This window comes from Aythya fuligula, chromosome 17, assembly GCF_009819795.1.
Source record: "Aythya fuligula isolate bAytFul2 chromosome 17, bAytFul2.pri, whole genome shotgun sequence".
In the NCBI taxonomy this organism is placed as follows: Eukaryota; Metazoa; Chordata; class Aves; order Anseriformes; family Anatidae; genus Aythya; species Aythya fuligula.
In genome coordinates this window covers 2,554,884-2,571,650 of record NC_045575.1, presented here as the reverse complement: position 1 = coordinate 2,571,650, position 16,767 = coordinate 2,554,884, and the positions used below count along the sequence as shown (strand labels likewise).

Below are 16,767 nucleotides of genomic sequence, written 5' to 3'. Positions count from 1 at the left end.
TGTGGAGTGTGTTGATGTTCCAGCCAAGTGTGAGTTACTGTGCAAGTGATGCATAGCTAATCTGATCTTTCTTTTCAATTTCCCAGCACACTTAGGAAATGCTGACATGATTCAACCAGGGCTTATTCCTCTCCAGCCAAATATTGATTTCATGGATACTTTTGAGCCTTTTCAGGGTAAGAATCAGATATATAGTCAATTAATTTTTTTTTTAAATTGTAATGATTTATGAGCTTGTGTCTAACAGAAGATTAAATGTTGCAGATATCTACTCTCGTTAGAAAAAATGACATTTATGTGAAAGATGGAGAACATCTGGTGTATGTCTTCATTGTTCATTATTTCAGGCAGATGTGTATGTGGGGAGGCTATTGTTACAGTCCTTCAATTCTGTGGCTTCGAGAGTTGTTTCAGGATTGTTTATTCCAGGGTTTGAACCTGGTTGTTAATTTGGCATTCAGAGGAATAATATTTAGACCTTAAGACATTGAGTAATTAAATACAGAATGTCACATGTGGACAGGAGAAACCCACAGAATTGCTGAAGTTTTGCCATTTAACACTTCTTAAGGATGAAATGTTAAGTCCTGTGTTAGAAACTCGAGACATTTCTTTGTTTGCCTTGACACGTGGTCTGGTACCCTCAAGAATTATGTATGACATGAAACTACTGTTGACAACTTTAATGGTTGTGGACCTTCGTGGAAGTCAAAAGTCACATCTGTTTGCTGGGCCTTCATTCAGTCTGCATCAGATCACTGAGTTTTGTGAGCATTGAGAATCACCTCTTGGCTTTCTGCATATAGGTGAACCTTAAACAATATATTGATTTTTGCATTGTCCTCAGCTTGCACGAAAAGTGATGAAGTCTGCCCTGAAGAGATCAGTTCTTCTGGAAGACAACAATTTATTGCTCACTTAGTTGTATGAAGCAAAACATCTCATGGTTTAATTATTTGCTAAATAATAATGCCATTCCTGTGAATTGTAGTATTTCATGGTACAGCGGGGTACCGTGAATTCAAGAAGTAGAAAATTAAGAGGTGACTTTTTGTGTTTCAGATTTATTCACACCCAGTCGTTCCAGTAATTATTACCCCTCTGTGTCTGCTGCCAGCTCAGCTACAATGGACAGCAGCAGCCATTCTTCCCAGGTAAGAGAGATAATTAGTATTTAAAATAGCCTCATCTCAGACATGTATGCACTGTGTATACTTTCAGACATGAGCCACGTCCTTCTCAGAAGGAGTTCAGGTGAGATTTAGGGGTGTCACATCTCAATCTGTAAAACTTCTCTTTTCTATCAGTCTCCTGTCCTGCCGTCGGGTTCCTTGCCCAACACACTTCCATCTGGGAACATCAGTGATGGACTGATTTCTTCCTCAGTACCTGCTCCTGTCATTCCTGATGTTGGCACTGACCAGTGTTCCAGCATTAGAAGCGGGGGATCTTTCATCCAGCCAGCAGACTTCGCTCCTGACTCTTCTCTCAGCGGGCCACAAACTTTTGTCCCGGTGTTTCAGACACCTTTGCCACTGCTTCAACCTGCGACACAACAGCACCAGTCCCCGTTGCCTGCAGTGCCTCTGAATACTAGCTTAAGCTCTCCACCATCTGCTTTTGCTGCACCAGAAACCCAGAAGTTTGGCCTCTGCGAATCTACAGTTATCACCCACACGGCTTCAGCTACGTTGACGCACAACGCCCCTGCCACCACCTTCAGCCAGAGCCAGAACCTCGTCCTGGCAACGCAGCAGCCAGGTGCAGGAGTGCCTTGTAACCTGGCTTTCCAGACTACTGTCCTGCAGGGGCAACCCCGGCCCCAGTTGCAGTCCCAACTGACATTTGCACTCCCCAAAGCCGTTCCCCTGGCCAGCGCTGGGACAAGGCCCAAACAGTCACAAAAAACAGTGCCTGCTCCGAAGCCTGAAACAGTGTCCTTAGTGTTAAAGAATGCCTTCATCACCCCAGGTGAGAAGCACTGGTGGGTGATGTTCTTCCTTTCTGAGTGGGACTAGCAGGAGGGAGAAACCTTCTTGTTTTTCTTGATTTACTTAAGTAAAAATGCAGCTTCCTGAGGGCATTTAAGGAGCCCTCCAAATCCACTGGCACGTGACTACACTGTACAATGGGGTGCTCTGGACTGCTGTGAGGATTGGAAGCAGTTTGCTTGTGTGTGTGCTAGGTTGACCTGCCAAGGGGGTCGTTCACTAGGGGATTTTCAACCCCAAGATTGTGACTCCCTTGCAAAATTTGTGCTGAGCTGTGTAGGTGCATCATTGTGTGGGTTAACTAGAGCTCTGTACTCCTAACTTCCTGAAACCTTGGTTTTGATGTTTGGTACTGTTCTGATTAGCTCTGCCCCTTCAGAATATTCAACCAAGTGGGGCAGGGAGGCAGAGTGGGATGGAGAACAGCAGGTCTGTCCCTGCCACTGACCCACTGGGTGCCTGGACAGGTTGCTGTGTCTGCCTGTGCATTGTCACACTCTAATAGCAGGGTGCTGCCTTGCACACTGCTAACGCTTCGGGTGTGTGCTGAGGTTCAGCTTAGAGTCTTTGAGAGTTTCTTTGAGCCAGAGTGCGGTGTTGGCGAGGGAATGGCTGTTGAAGTGGACCCCAGCGCTGGTCCAGATGGAAGTGGGGGAGTGTGCCTCTCGTCCGCAGATCATCAGTGCCCCTAGCAGGACCAGGGTGAGCAGAATCAATCATTCCAGTGAGGTAGGAGTTAAAACAGGCAGGTAAACAGGGATTTTTCTTCAGGCAATCTAAAGACTCTTGAGTTACTGTCAGGAGCGGTGTTTTTTCAGTTCAGTGTGTGAACGCCTAACTGGCACGCTGGGAGTTCCACGTTGGGTGTGAACTGGTGATATTGGCACTTCATCAGGCTGCAAATAGCAAGTGTGAGCAAGAGAGAGTTTTTCTTGTGGGAAAGCTCAAGGCTAGAGCAGGACAAGCAGTAAACTTTTTCTTGGAATTATTGCACGCTATTTTCAGCCTTGTGCTGACTGGGGGCCAAGTGACTTCAGCCATCTGAAATGTGCAGCAGCAATCCAAGAACAACCCTGCCTGGAGGAGTAGCAGTAAATACGCTTTATTAAGAAGTAGGTATGTCTCTCAAGGCCTGGCACTGTGTTTACCTACAAGAAGTTTGCTGTTCAGGAGTAGAATAGGCCCAAGGATCTAATTCTAGCATGTCACTGTGTACAGGTGATCCTGGCAACGTTTCTGTCTATGGTGCATAATGAAGCATGAGTCCAGGTACTTCTAGCAGTCAAAACATTACTCACCTTGTAAAGCATTGCAGGCAGCATTCACTGTCAGAAAGCCTTTGCTCCTAGCATACTTCCTTGGATTGTTCCTCACCCCTTGTATCGCTTTCCCAGTGCTTTATCAGTTTATTCTGTCACAACCAGCAGCTTTGTTTCTCACGTAGATGTAAAGCCATTGGCGTGTTTCAATTCTGGCAGTGGTATGTGTTCTGGGATCACAGTGCTCCTAAATCACAGGGACAACAAGCTCAGAAGTCAAATTTTTGTAAAGACTGGAGCTTTATTTTTGGCAATGGAGTAAACATCAGTACTTATAACTGAGGCATTAACGTGTACAGGACAAACAAATAATCTCATGAATGCAAAGAGAAATGCATTGTAACCTTTTCTAGAAAGGGATGTGTGTGGTTTACTGTCTTTTGATATAATGACTCAAAAATAAGCACAGGTTATCTTATCAGGCACACAGTTTCATATGGGAAAAAACTCTGCTGTCACCACTTCAGTATAAATGTTCTAAGCAAATGAACTGAAGCAAATAATGGCTAGAGGGAAACTCAGTAAATTTGAGCTGAGTTTTCTCAAAAAGCATGCAGAAACTTTGTCTTGATGAACCGTTCTTCTATGAAGGCAGCTATAACAGAATGAAGACACATTGCACCTCCCAGATTTACTACCTACCTGTGTAAAAACACCTTGAAACAGCGACAGTGTTGCTAGAAACCTGAGAAATTATTGATTAATCTGGTATACTGGAAGCAGGGGATTGAGATTATCAGAAAATTGGTGGCACTTTGTGTGGCAATGAAGTAGTACCAAATAGGTGCCCATTAATCTATTCCCTCTGTTCAATACCAAGTAATTTCATACAAAATAATCTCTACTTTTTTTTTTTTTTTTTTTTTTTTTGTCTTGTAAACTATTCTAACTAAATTGTGTTCTTCAGCTGCCTTTCAGGGACAGTCCAGAGCAGTGATTGTAACTCCAGCACCTTTAAAAAGAGAGGGGATTTTGACGCCAGCCATGTCTCAGTCTAATGTTGCAATTGCACCAGCTGGAATTGCCAGAGTAAGGAGAACAAAATGAATATGTTTGGTTTTTTAGGTCTGTTGTTTGCAGGTCATTAGCCATACTGCACTCAGGAGGGTAACTAGTCTGTTAAATTTCACCTGTTACCCAGTGTGTGTGTTTGTGCAATCAGCATTATGCTTACTTATTTTTATTGTAGCTACTTGATGGGCCTGGAAGTGCTATCTAGTCTTCACAGCCCCTGTCTCATAGAACAAGATTACAAGGAGGCATGCATACGCTGTACCACTAGTGGGGTTGATTTGTGCTCTATTAATCATGCAGAGGCTAGCAAGAACCCAGGATGCTCACCTTTCCATTTACAAGTTGGAAAGTGTGCCTTGGAGAATATGAATGGGTTTTCCAACATGTTGTATACGAGAAGATGGAAATAGATTTTAGCATTTTGTGCTGTTGACATGTTGTAACACTGCATTAAGTTATGAAAAGATTCTGGTTTCCTGCCAGAAGCCTGACTTCAGTGCCTGCCAATTCTTTACATATTATTAGCCCTTGTTTCATGTCATCAGATTGTTAATCATGTATTAATTTGTTACTTTTAGTGAAAGGCAAGGTAACAAACCTCTCTCCCCCCTTCTCTTTTTCTCTTTTCCTTCTCCTCATGTTCTCCCGCTTTCTTTTCCTTTTTCTTTCTCTGCTTTTCTCTTTGCTGTTCCTGTGCTGTTCCCAGGCTCCCGGGGTGACGGAGTTCCGTAGTAACATTCTGGTTGGTCCAGCACAGCAAGCGCCAAGTAGCCAACAAACCCAGTCCACAGTCTCGCATCTCTTCTCTCCTAGTGTAGTCCAGGATGGGTTGGTGAAAGGAGAGCAAATCCCTTCCCACAGTAGCAGTTCACAAGTTCCTTCACCTACACCTAGTAAGTTAGAAGGCTCTAAGCGTTTTCTCTCACCTACACACTCAAGCATGTTTCCATCGGTTAGGCAGGGTGTTAATTGGCCTTGAAGATCCCAGGATACTTTTTGAAGGAAAACTTTTTGGGCCCTTCTACCCTCCAGCTTCAGCTGCATCCAACTGTTGGCAATTTTTTTCTTAAACTACTGTCCAGTGTTCCCACAAGCTGTCATTTTGTGATTTGTAAGTGGTTCCTTTCTAAAAGGATGTGCTGTCATATTCACAAAGGACTAATTAAGCCCATTTGAAAGGCGTCTGTGTAGAAAGTGCTGAATAGGTTTATTGTTCGGTATCCTAACTGTAATTTTGACTGGAGGATTTCAGACACAGACCTTATTAATGGTAGGTAAGTGAAAAAGATTACTTTTGCATGCATGTTGATATCTGGGCCAGTTTTAGACACTTATGTTGGCTTTGATGGTAAATGGCTTGTTAAACATTACCATCATGTCCCAGGCCATTAGAGCCTCAGATGGGAGAGTCCAGCACCACAGTGGAATTAGATCCTATACATTCAGTATGCCTTTGCTTAAATACGTGTGCATGTGAAAGGAATATGATAGCTCGTTATTCAGGATGCATTACTGTTGTGCCGTGGAATACTAAACTTCCCCAGTAGTCTTGACATTTTCTAGCATGTGGTTGCTGTATCAATGAACATAACTTAGTTGTCGACTGCATTTCGGTTTTGTTCTGAATAGAAACTTTTCAGCAGTTATATTTGCTACAGGATGTTGTTTGTTAACATGCCTTATCTGTCTTCCTTTATGAAGGCCGAGACTGTCAGAATTCTGGCCAAGCTTCCCCGTGCACCTCTGAGCAGAGCCCCAGTCCGCAGTCTCCCCAGAACAGCAGCTCAGGAAAACCTGCCACTGACCCTCAGATGGCTGCATTTAAGGTGTGTGTCCGTTCCTTTGAGGTGCTTTTCTTTGCCTTTGTAGCTACTTTTCTCCCCGGATGTCTGAGAGTGGATGTGAGAGTAGGCTGTGCTTCAGGAACAGTGGAATATTTGTGCCTGGGGCTTAACTTGCATTACATCTGTCCTGCTCTGTTCAATTTAAAATGTCAAACTCTAATAATCTGCTCAGCTCCTCAGAGACGTATTGCTGGAGAGGCTAAACTGTACCTTTTGCAGTTCCTGATGTGGCTCACAGGAGTCTTATGGCAGGACTCAGTTTACTTGGTCAAAGGTTTCAGGCTGAATTTTCTAAACTGTGGCTTTTTGCCATTGTTCTGCTGGAGCTATCCAGGTCTGCAAGGTTTTGGCCATTGCTGGAGGGGGAAGTTCTCAACCTGCTGAGTTAACTCGCATATCTCCAGTGATGCTCTGCTGCTCTATAAAGAAACAGTGTCAAAGACTCTACGAGTTATAACTGTAAAACACTTCAGGAGTTACTGGGATAAGAATTTGGAGATGGCACGTGAAAGCAGGCTCTACATCATCACAAGCTGACCTTGTCAGAATATGTTCTTTGGTAGTATGAGAAACTTCTCCACAAAAAACAACCAATACAGGAAAATCAACTCTAACTCTGCCATCCATTTTGTGGTGACAGGGAGCATTACTTAAGCATTTTGCAAGTGCCTGACCCATTTTGGCTTCTTTTTGTATACCTTATGAGTTGATCTCAGCTTGAGTACTCACAGGGCAAAAAGGTACGTTTAAACTCTTGCAGCCTGTGATTGCCCTCAATTCTCATTTTTTTGCCAAGGAGAATCAGAACTACTGCATGCTGAAAGTTACTCATAATGGTTTGCAGTTCTTTGCTTAGCATAAATGCTCATGATCAGTAGTTGCACTCCGTGATACAGAGTAAGTTTAAAAAGGAACGAACTAGGACTGGTCAACGGTAGGAAAGGGGCCACTAGATGGAGCAGTGCTCTTAAAAGTGAGGGCACCCCAATGAAAAGGCTTTATAGCCCTTTGAACTCACGTGCATTTCAGTTTTCAATTCCTGGCATGTGTAATGTCAGTAACTCTTCTGTAAGTTGGGGAAGTGATGTTTTCTTGTCTCTAAATGTACACTCCTTGCTGCTGTGCACTGTTAGACTGAACAGTCCTGTGTTGCTCAGTAACATTGTTTTTTCTGCTTGGCAAAATGTGGAGGGCGTGGGAAATCTCAGTTCTGCTCCTGATCTTTCATTTTCTGTGGGTTTGGGCAGTGACTTAACTGCTTTGTTGCATTGTTTTCCTTCAGTGTAAATTGGGGTGATGGTGAGCTACCCTTGGAAAGCTTAGCTCTGAAGATAATGCATTCTAAAATTGCAAATGCTTTAGTTTTTCCAAAAGATGTTGGTGGAAATAGCTCCAAACTTTTTAATGCTACAAAGGAGAAGGTTCATTCCTAACAAAGGCTTTATCCTCAGAGTAGGCCAGAATTAATAATTCTTCTTATTTTTTTTATAGGGCTACTTGTTAATATTAGTAGACATTCTGTATGTATTAGGTAAAAATCATGTGGATTGTTTTAAACTTTAAGACTTCAACAAGGTTACATGTACCCAAAGCAAAAATTTGACTTCAGAAAAAGTGTGTTTAAGAGTATTAAATAGGAATTCTTATTTTGAAAGAAACTGTACAGGGTTTGGATTTGAATTTCATATTCTGAACGCTTTTTAATCACTTACATTTTTTGCAAGTTTATAGTAATATAACTTGGACTGGAAAGACTATAAATGCCATAAGTCAACAAAAGTGATGCTGAATGTGAATAGCAGAAATAATCATAGCAGTAGAATAATAAAGGAAAACAGCGTAATTTTATTTACACAGATGCAAAGAATGAAGCGTATTTCATCAGAACAAAAGCGAAGGTTCAATATCAGGATTGGTTTCAGTACACTGAACAGCTTGGTTTCGGCCAGCTCCAAGTCGGTAAGTAACTTGGCAGCACTACTCATTTCATACAAAGCTTCAGTAAGAGCCATTCTGAAAAGAGTTAATGGATCTCTCTGCTGTTGACTGAGTGTGCCAGTCAATCAGTGAAGATACCTGAACTGAGGGACTTGGAAAGGGATGGGTGATAAATTTGTGGCTTATAGTCAATGTGTGAAAGCCCTTTGTCTTTTAGGCGTTGTTCTTCTGATGCAGCTTCAGATGTTGATCAAATCTTGTCTGATGAGATGCTGCAGCTCTAAAGCTCTACAGAGAAAAAAAAGTAAAACTGCTCTTTGCAATCCTTGCTCCTAGCACCCCAGTAATTAAGCTTTTGTCATGAGTGCAGTGTAAGATGACTGCATTTACTGCTAGGTCACCTTTTCTTCTGACATGCTGGCATTTTATACCTATTTTGGACAGCCTCTAGTCCCCAGAGCTGGACTTGAAAAGCTATGACCAGTCAGTGCTGTGAGCTTTTTCTGCCTGAATAATGAGCCAGCCAAAGGCCAGGTAGATGCTGTTGGTGTTCTGCTGGGCATGGCAAAAGAGACCTAGACATTTGGCCTGAGCTAATACGCACAATTCTGAGCACAGTTTGTTAGCACAGGCTTTGTGCTGTGCTAACCACATCTGTGCTGCATTTAGTCAGCTAAGAGCATGGTAAAACAATGTTGTGCATCTGCAAATACTGTTGAAACATGTCCAAAATGTGCAGTGAAATTTCTAAAACTTCCCACACGTGAGAGATCTGTACTTCCTGATTGGGGGTACAAGCCTGGGTGCTTCAGATGATTTGAAACCCCCTCTGGGACTCCTCACCCAGCTCCTTTTAAGAATTTGGCCGTGTGCCCTTAGCCTTTTAAATATTGTCATTTTTTTCTCCTGTCACTTGTCTTTTGTGTATAGATTTACAGAGGAAAGAAAATCCCTTCTCATTGTCAATTGTCTTTGTAGAGATTAAGAACATTTCCTGGCTAAGCTCATTAATTTAGTTCATAAAATGAAACCAAAATCATTAAAACACAGGTTTGTGTGCACAAGAACATTCTAAATGTCCTTTAAATATGACAACCCTTTGAAACATAGAAAATAAGAAAGGTTATTGATACCATGTTGATTTGTTTACCCAATTTTTATATTTAGGATATAAATTGTCAGAATTTCACTACCTGTTTTGAATAGCCTATTTGAAAGGTAGTCATTTTTGAAAACTTGGCGTTAGTGAAATGTCTGTTTATTTTATTTCTCAAGTACAGATTTTTAATTGTTTCCTCAAAACTGGAAGTTTATTTTAAAAGAGATCAATGACGTTGTTTCTGTCTCCTTTGGTGATAGCTAGAGCACATTACCTTCTGGTTTAATAACTTCAGGCTTCCCAAACTAAATAACCTAAGTTATCAGTGCAGGAACAATGCTTCTAACAGCACAATAATGTATCAACAGGTGCAGCACATCCTTCAGTACCCCAAGTAAGAATTGTAAACGTTTTTAAGAGGATAGACAAAGAAATAAAACACTTAAAATTATGACTTTCAACAAAATAGCAAAAATGTAACTTGGGGAATAAAACAACCACTGCAATCATATTTCTCTGTATTAGTGTGCAAATGGGAGTCAGAAAAACGAAGAGTTCAGTAATATCTTAAGTGTTTCTGTCTGCCTATGTGTGCTTTGGCAGGATGAAGGAAACTTAAAAGGTGCTGAAGTGCTTTTCTGGGTTTTACCACAGATAAGGGGCAAACTCTTCATCCGTCTAGCTTTGTTCCAGAAAGTGAGCTCTATGTTTGTGTTTGGTCTAGATCAGCCATGCAATCACTCTCCAGAAAACAGTAGAATATATCGCTAAACTACAGCAGGAAAGAACACAGATGCAAGAGGAAACCAGGCGCCTTCGGGAAGAAATCGAGGAGCTAAACGCTGCCATCATGTGAGATTTTGGGAGATTTCTGTAATGAAGCAGAGCAGCTTGAATGTTGCTTTGGCTAACAGCAGGGGATGTTTGCCTCAGGTGTCATGCCAAACAACAGATGGGTATTGAACATCAGTAGAGATGCTACCGACTTCCAAACAAAAAGCAAAGTCGTTGTGGGATGGGCATTGGTAGCAAATCGTGTGGATTTTCGGCAAGCTCTGAGCATGAACACTCAACAGTGGTGTCACCAGAAAAGATGCATTAGATCAGTTAGAATAAATCTGAGAAGCCAGTGATGGTTGTTTTTAAAGCTAGGCTCACTGGGTGATGAAACACTCCTACTCTTCATGATGGCTTTGCTGCAGTTTTCTTTCCAAATGCAGTCAATTTTTCCTGGAAGCAGTGTGGTTGAGTGCATAGGATTTGGACTCAAGGAGCTTGCCACTGACTGAACATAACTCTGATAAGTCACTTCACCTTCCTGGTGCCTCAGTTTCCTCTGTGGGTTTACGATAGTTATGTGCTATTGCAAAGCATGTTGAGAACCCCAGTGTTTTTTCTTCCATCCACAGAAGTGTTAGGCTTAGGCATTATGTTAGAATTATCGGCAAATCAAAATCTTTTTCTTTTTTTTTGGTTCTTTCTTTTTTGAAGATATGATAACATCTGTTTGGTTTTATTTTAAATTGATCTGTTTCTTAAGAATCTTTGTAACATTTTCTTCTCTAACACCGCTCAGGAGTAAGTCTGTAAATTTTAACTTGACTCCTAACGTGCCTTTTTCTAAGTGGATGCCAAAAACTACTTTGTTCTATGTTATCCTCTGTTCTCAGTTGTGTTGCTTGTAATAAGATGTAGCAGCTTGAAAAATTGCTTTGCTGCATGAAAATAGACACAATTGATTTGAAAACAGTATGTATTCCTGGCCATAACAAACTCAATGTGGGGGGGTCACGCACAGAGAAGCCACCTCAGTCTGAGATGCTGGGGTTGCACATATTTTTCATGCTATAATTTAGCCTGGAAGAGGAATGTGCCCTTCCTGGTGGGGATACTGACCTCAGAGCATCTTCTTTTCAGTTCTTGCCAACAGCAGCTCCCTGCTACTGGGGTGCCAATAGCACGGCAAAGGTTTGACCGCATGAGGAGGATGTTTGATGAATACGTGAGGAACAGGACCCTCCAGAACTGGAAGTTCTGGATTGTATCCTTTCACCTTAACCTGCTGGACCTGAGGTTTGGTGCTAATGTGTTTAGAGCCAGAAACTCTGAATTCTGATGCTATGACTTTAAGCCAAGTTAAGTAATGCACGTCCAGAGTTGTCATTTGCATCTATATATGGATACGAATTCTTGCCTTAGAGACTGTTATGAGGTAGAATTTGCTCACCTTAAAGTATGGGAAGTAACTTGGAAGAAATGCAGTAGAAAGGTAAAGTTTTCTTGCTCAGTTATTATACCACAAGAAATGTGTAATGAACTGTTTCTCTAACTCCAGCTCTTGTTCACTTTTTGCAAAGGACTACAGAGAATGACAAAGATTTTCAAAAAATAAGATTATTGTAGACAATTACTGAAACTGCTGTAAAGGCAATTTTGAAAACTTGTATGTTTCTCTTTTTTTTCCAATTTTTTTTTCATTACGACAAATCAACTTAGTTTCTCTTTGCTTCTCAAATGCTAGCAGCTGTGCTTACAAATGAGTGATAATGCAGGAGATGGAGAGAGACAAGCTGGGAATGGAACCAGGTTAGCTAATCCAAGTTTGCTAGCTTGGATCAAATATGATTAGCCTGAATCAGGGGATGTTAGTAAATAGCAAAGCAGAAGTGCAATTATTAATGAGCAGAAGTGTTAACTTTCCCCCTTCCTATTAAATCTTTGTACCTTTTTATGTGCACGTATTTCATGTGCTTGTACTCTGCTGGTTATCTCCCCTGATTATCAGAGTAGATACATCCATGCTGGTGTCTGCATGAAGTACAGCGTTTTTAATACTTTAGTATGTAAAAATGCTTCCTTTGGTGCTTCCTGGTTTATCTTAGTCCTAGAAAACAGACTCATCCTTTTAGCATCCTTTTAGGAATCAGTTCTCAGCAAGATCTCATGCAGTCGCTGATGCAACTGTAGAACTATTAACTCTGGAACAGTTTCAAATGAGTTATTAAAATTCACTTGATTGAAGAATCAGATTATTAATGTAACAATGAAAATGGATGGTGAAATACAACCTCCCACACGTTTGTCGAGTGAATTTGTGCTGCTCCAGAATTTGGAGTGAGAGGCTTGTAGAAAGTGGCAGAGGTTATCTGGGATGAAGGTGCAGTTTTAGGTAGCTGGGTCTGTGGTATCTAGAGAAAGACAAAGGCTGTTGTAGTTGGTAAAAGAAAAGTTTGGTAGGCAAAGCCTACCAACTTCCCAACTTCCCTTTGCAAGTCAGGATGGAATTGTGAGGAAACGGTTTTCTCATAACTGGATAGATTGCTTAACACCTGCTGGCTTATTTCAGGAGGTCTTGCAGTAAAAGCTGACAAGGTCCAGGGGTGAGTGCTATTAATAATTTTTTAAAAAAACTTCCTCCTCGTGAAATGACTGTAAGAGAGGGAAGGGCAGTTTCATTACAAATATGAGAATATCACCGTTTCTGTTGCATATGAGAGGGAAGTGAGTAATCTGGTCTTCGGCTACTGGAGATAACCCAGGGACAGAATATTTCTGAATAGTAGAATATCAACAAAAGGATACCCAGTCACTCTGTAAAAGTCCATAACCACATGCAAACCCCCTAGAGTATTCCAGGTAATTGTTAGACCTATCTTGATTGTTAGCAATAGTGAGAAAGATAGGGGTGTATCACAACCCTGAGATTGATTTGGGCCTCGTTCTCACAGGCTGCTGACTGTAGTCAGAAAATCCCATCTGGGCTGACGTGGTAAAACCACAGAGTTTGAGCCTTCAGATGAGTTTTGTCATACAGCCAGCTTCTAAAATAGACTCCAACTTACAGGTACATTTACTTGCTGAGTTACCATGGCAGTGTTAGAGCAAGCTGTTCTGAGTTCAGGTATGGTGACTGCTCTAGGAAAGCTCATCTGAAAGACTCTTGAAGTCTTTGTTTAGCTGCAGTAGCAAAGAGCTTGTTCACCTTAAGGCTTCTATGTTCTTTTGCTATAAAAGCATCAGTGTTACGTGAAAAAGGTGGCAACAAAGAAATAGTACAAACTGCATGTACCTAGTTTTCAATGCTCATGCACTCAGAACAGTGCAGATTGTTTGTGGGAGATCAAGTCAGTCATACAGGAATTTTACAAAAAGTAATCAGTATTGGTGAAATGTGAACTGAGCTTCAATTTTTTCCTTTGTCCTAGTGTCACAGATCTTAAAAATAAATAATAATAATTAAAAAAAAATCTTTGAAATGTTGTAGTCTAAAAACCGTTTGTTTTCTCTGGACATTGAGCTCTATTATTTTTTCCTTTAGAATGTTTTGAAGTCCTCCTTTGTTATCTCCCTTAACATTTGATGATTTGCAGTTCAGCATTATTATTAAGCCATTGTTTGAGTCCTTCAATGGGATGGTTTCCACAAAAAGCTTTAAGGATCTGAATCAAACTGCAATAGCGTGGCTGGATCAGCACTGTTCTCTCCCTGTTCTGAGGCCAAGTAAGTGAAGTTCTATCAAGCAGTAATTTGAGATCACAGTAAGTGAGACCATATACAATAACATTTCTTAAAAGAGTAGGACAGATGTTGAATATGATTCTTTAATCCCTTCTTACTGTCTCAGTGGAAAAATAAGAAGGTCTTTTGGCTGCTTGGTTGCATGCTTAACACTGAACAGAAAAAAATTAATTGTTTAATATAGATTCTAGAATTTAAACAGTCTCAAGCAGCATTTAAATTTTAAATATTCCACTCTAGTTAAAGAGTGGAATATTTTAGCAGTGTGATTTGTCTCGTTATGACGGAAGAGACTTCTGAAGTTTGCATTCCCCATTGAAATGACCTTCTGTTTGAGCATGATTGCTTGACCCTTTACCACTTAAATTTCAGCAAATATTTATGTTTACAATTATAGTTGCTGAGAAGTGCTCTTTTTAGTAGAAGAAATAGGTAGATCTCTGTTGTTGTTTTCTGGGCACAGTTCTTACGCATCTCTGTTTCTTGCTGTTGCTGTAAGTGCAGGTACGTGTTTTGCAGAAAAATCTACCATAATTCATAACAATTGCAGTACTTGCACACTGTTCTGCATGGATTTGTTTGCAGTTAGTCTAATGGCTTTTTTGATACTTTCCTGACTTTTCTTCACAGTGGTGCTGAGCAGCCTTCGGCATCTAAGTACAAGCACCTCAATTCTGTCAGATCCGTCGCGCCTGCCAGAGCAAGCCACAGAGGCAGTTAGCAAGATGAACAAAACAGCTGGTGAAACCTAACAACCAAAGACAGTGAGTTGCTTGTACAAGGGGTGGAGAACCTGCCAGTCTAGCAGCCTGGTGAGTCTCCTTTCAGTTGGTGCACTTTAGAAAGAATACTCTCCATCACCCAAGACTTTCAGGGCATCTGTCTCTGCCTTCAGAATATGTGGAAGTATGATGCAACGTTGTCATAACGTTTTGATTCTCTTCAGTGCTGTACTCTACTCCATGAAGTGAGAACACCAAGCTCAGGTAAATTTAGCAGGTTTCATTCCTGCAGGCAGCAATATATCTCCATCAATGCAGCATGCATCTGTATGCAACAAACATCTTTCTATGAAACAGCTTCAAGTGCTAAGTTCTCTGAAGTGTAAATCTTGTACACCAAGGAATGTTCCTTTAAAGGGGAAATATACTTTCAATTTTGTGAAGCAAAATCTGCTTTTCATTTTGTTTTCTGGTGTTCAGTTCCATTTGTTTTACTTGAATAGTAAACAATTGTTTAAACGGGATTATATTAAAAACCAAAGGAGAAGAAAAATCCATCAGCGACGTCAACTCATGGAAAATACTAGAATTAAAATCTCAGGCTGTGTTTTGTGTATTTTTATTTTAATGAGTGTACCATTGCATATGATCAGTTCCAAGGCGTGCTTTATTTTCTAGCAAATAAAGTAGCTGATTTTTATTATTTTTCTGTTATAGCCATTGCAATTGAGTAGCAGGCTGTGCAGTAAGTGCAAAAACGCAGTTTTAGATTGCACAGATTCTGCAATCAAGATAGACACATGAATTTCATATCCATTTCATCTCTAAACTGTTTTCTTGCACTCTGCAGAGTTCAGCTGCCTTCCTCATAAAATGTGCACATATAAAACACATCCATAGGTAAAAGTCATAGTGCTTCAAAGACAAAAATTGAGTTCATAGTGTTAAGAAATTGGCTTTTTTTTTTTTTTGTCTCAGAAAACGTATCAAACCACATGGACTTGTAGTCAGTTTTTAGCTTCTCTGTCTTTACCTGTTCTTTTTGCTTTTTATTTCAAAAACCTGAAGGACTTAGCCAAGCTTGGTCTGTATGGTAAGGTTATGTTCAACAGGAATTATAAAACACATAAAGATAAGTTAAAACCCGCGTAACATTCTTCTGTGGCAGTCCCTGAAGTACTGGCCTATCACTGGAGATAAGCTTAGTCTTGTTACAGCAGCAATAGTCTGTCCATCCTCAGACAGCACTGGGATGTTCATTCTGGCCAGTTTTTCTTGGTGTAGTCTGGAATGATCCTATGACCCTTGTAATTCCACTCATTACTTGATTCTGATGCTTTAGAGCTATTCAGAGTGTGGATAAAGTTTCCCTGTCACCTCCCTCAAGTAGTTTCTTGCAGTTTGAAGAGCAGGCTGTCACAGTGCAAAGCTGAGGAGCAGCTAAAAAGTTTGGACGTAGCACGTTCTGAAATGGGGTCAGTAGGTTCTCCTCCAGGGGATGTACTTTTCCTCTGCATTGTGCCTCATCTTCCCCACTTGGTGGGCCAAACCTTAAAAAGCAATAATAGGTTTGGGGAGTGGGACTGAGCACAGAGAATAATTTTCCTTTCTTCCTTGTCCTGAGATTTTGCAGCTAGTGGCTTTCATTGCAGAGTTGGCTTATGTGTGAGCAGGACTGTAAGAAGAAGAAGGCAAAAAGGGCTGCCCCAGCGCCCTCTCCCTGAGCAGGGGCCTGTGAGTTGTGCAAGAGGGGGGCTGAAAGGGACTTCTGTGGGAGGTGGTTAAGGGGGAAGGAACGTAAGGAGAAGACAAAGTGGCATGACTGAAGTACCAGCGTGCCTTTTTGTAGCTGTGCATACAAACAAGACGCTCTTTTCTTTTTACAGTACGTCTGCCATATCATTTAAAGCTTGTGGCACATGGAAAAAACTGTGTCCCTGTGACAAAGCCAACAGCAACCTAGGCTTCACCTAGGAAATGGTTTGTTGAAATAATGTGTAAAGGTGGTCAGAGCACCGAAATAGTAAGTAGCTTTTCTAGGGAGACCCATATCCAGGTCTTTCATACAACGTGCTTTATTCAAATAAGCAGCATTTTGGGAATGCATTTAGATAAAAGATGTTGAATAAGTCTAAATTTTTAATCAGTGCTTTAATCCTCCCTTTTCTATCACTGTTTGTGAACGTGGTTCCAGTTAAATCATTTAACTGTGATTAGCTGGGGAGCACCCCTCAAGTTCTTTACTGGGCTATCTTCTTGAGATGCATAGATACCTACATGCGTATTTGCATGTTAAAAATATGTATCCGGTTTTCTAGAAAG

The 16,767-nt window shown here is 41.0% G+C and overlaps 1 protein-coding gene across 1 annotated transcript in view; it reads left to right on the top strand.

Moving 5' to 3' along the window:
• Nucleotides 1–15,394, top strand: part of MLXIP (MLX interacting protein) — a 41,966-nt gene extending 26,572 nt beyond the window's left edge. The window contains exons 7-17 of the mRNA XM_032199284.1: nucleotides 87–176; nucleotides 1,063–1,154; nucleotides 1,308–1,971; nucleotides 4,218–4,339; nucleotides 5,031–5,217; nucleotides 6,026–6,150; nucleotides 8,026–8,127; nucleotides 9,930–10,057; nucleotides 11,123–11,246; nucleotides 13,576–13,705; nucleotides 14,354–15,394. Coding sequence (XP_032055175.1) covers nucleotides 87–176; nucleotides 1,063–1,154; nucleotides 1,308–1,971; nucleotides 4,218–4,339; nucleotides 5,031–5,217; nucleotides 6,026–6,150; nucleotides 8,026–8,127; nucleotides 9,930–10,057; nucleotides 11,123–11,246; nucleotides 13,576–13,705; nucleotides 14,354–14,475 — 1,886 coding nt within the window. The 3' untranslated portion in view covers nucleotides 14,476–15,394. The remainder of the gene's footprint in view (nucleotides 1–86; nucleotides 177–1,062; nucleotides 1,155–1,307; nucleotides 1,972–4,217; nucleotides 4,340–5,030; nucleotides 5,218–6,025; nucleotides 6,151–8,025; nucleotides 8,128–9,929; nucleotides 10,058–11,122; nucleotides 11,247–13,575; nucleotides 13,706–14,353) is intronic.
• Nucleotides 15,395–16,767: the final 1,373 nt, after the last annotated feature.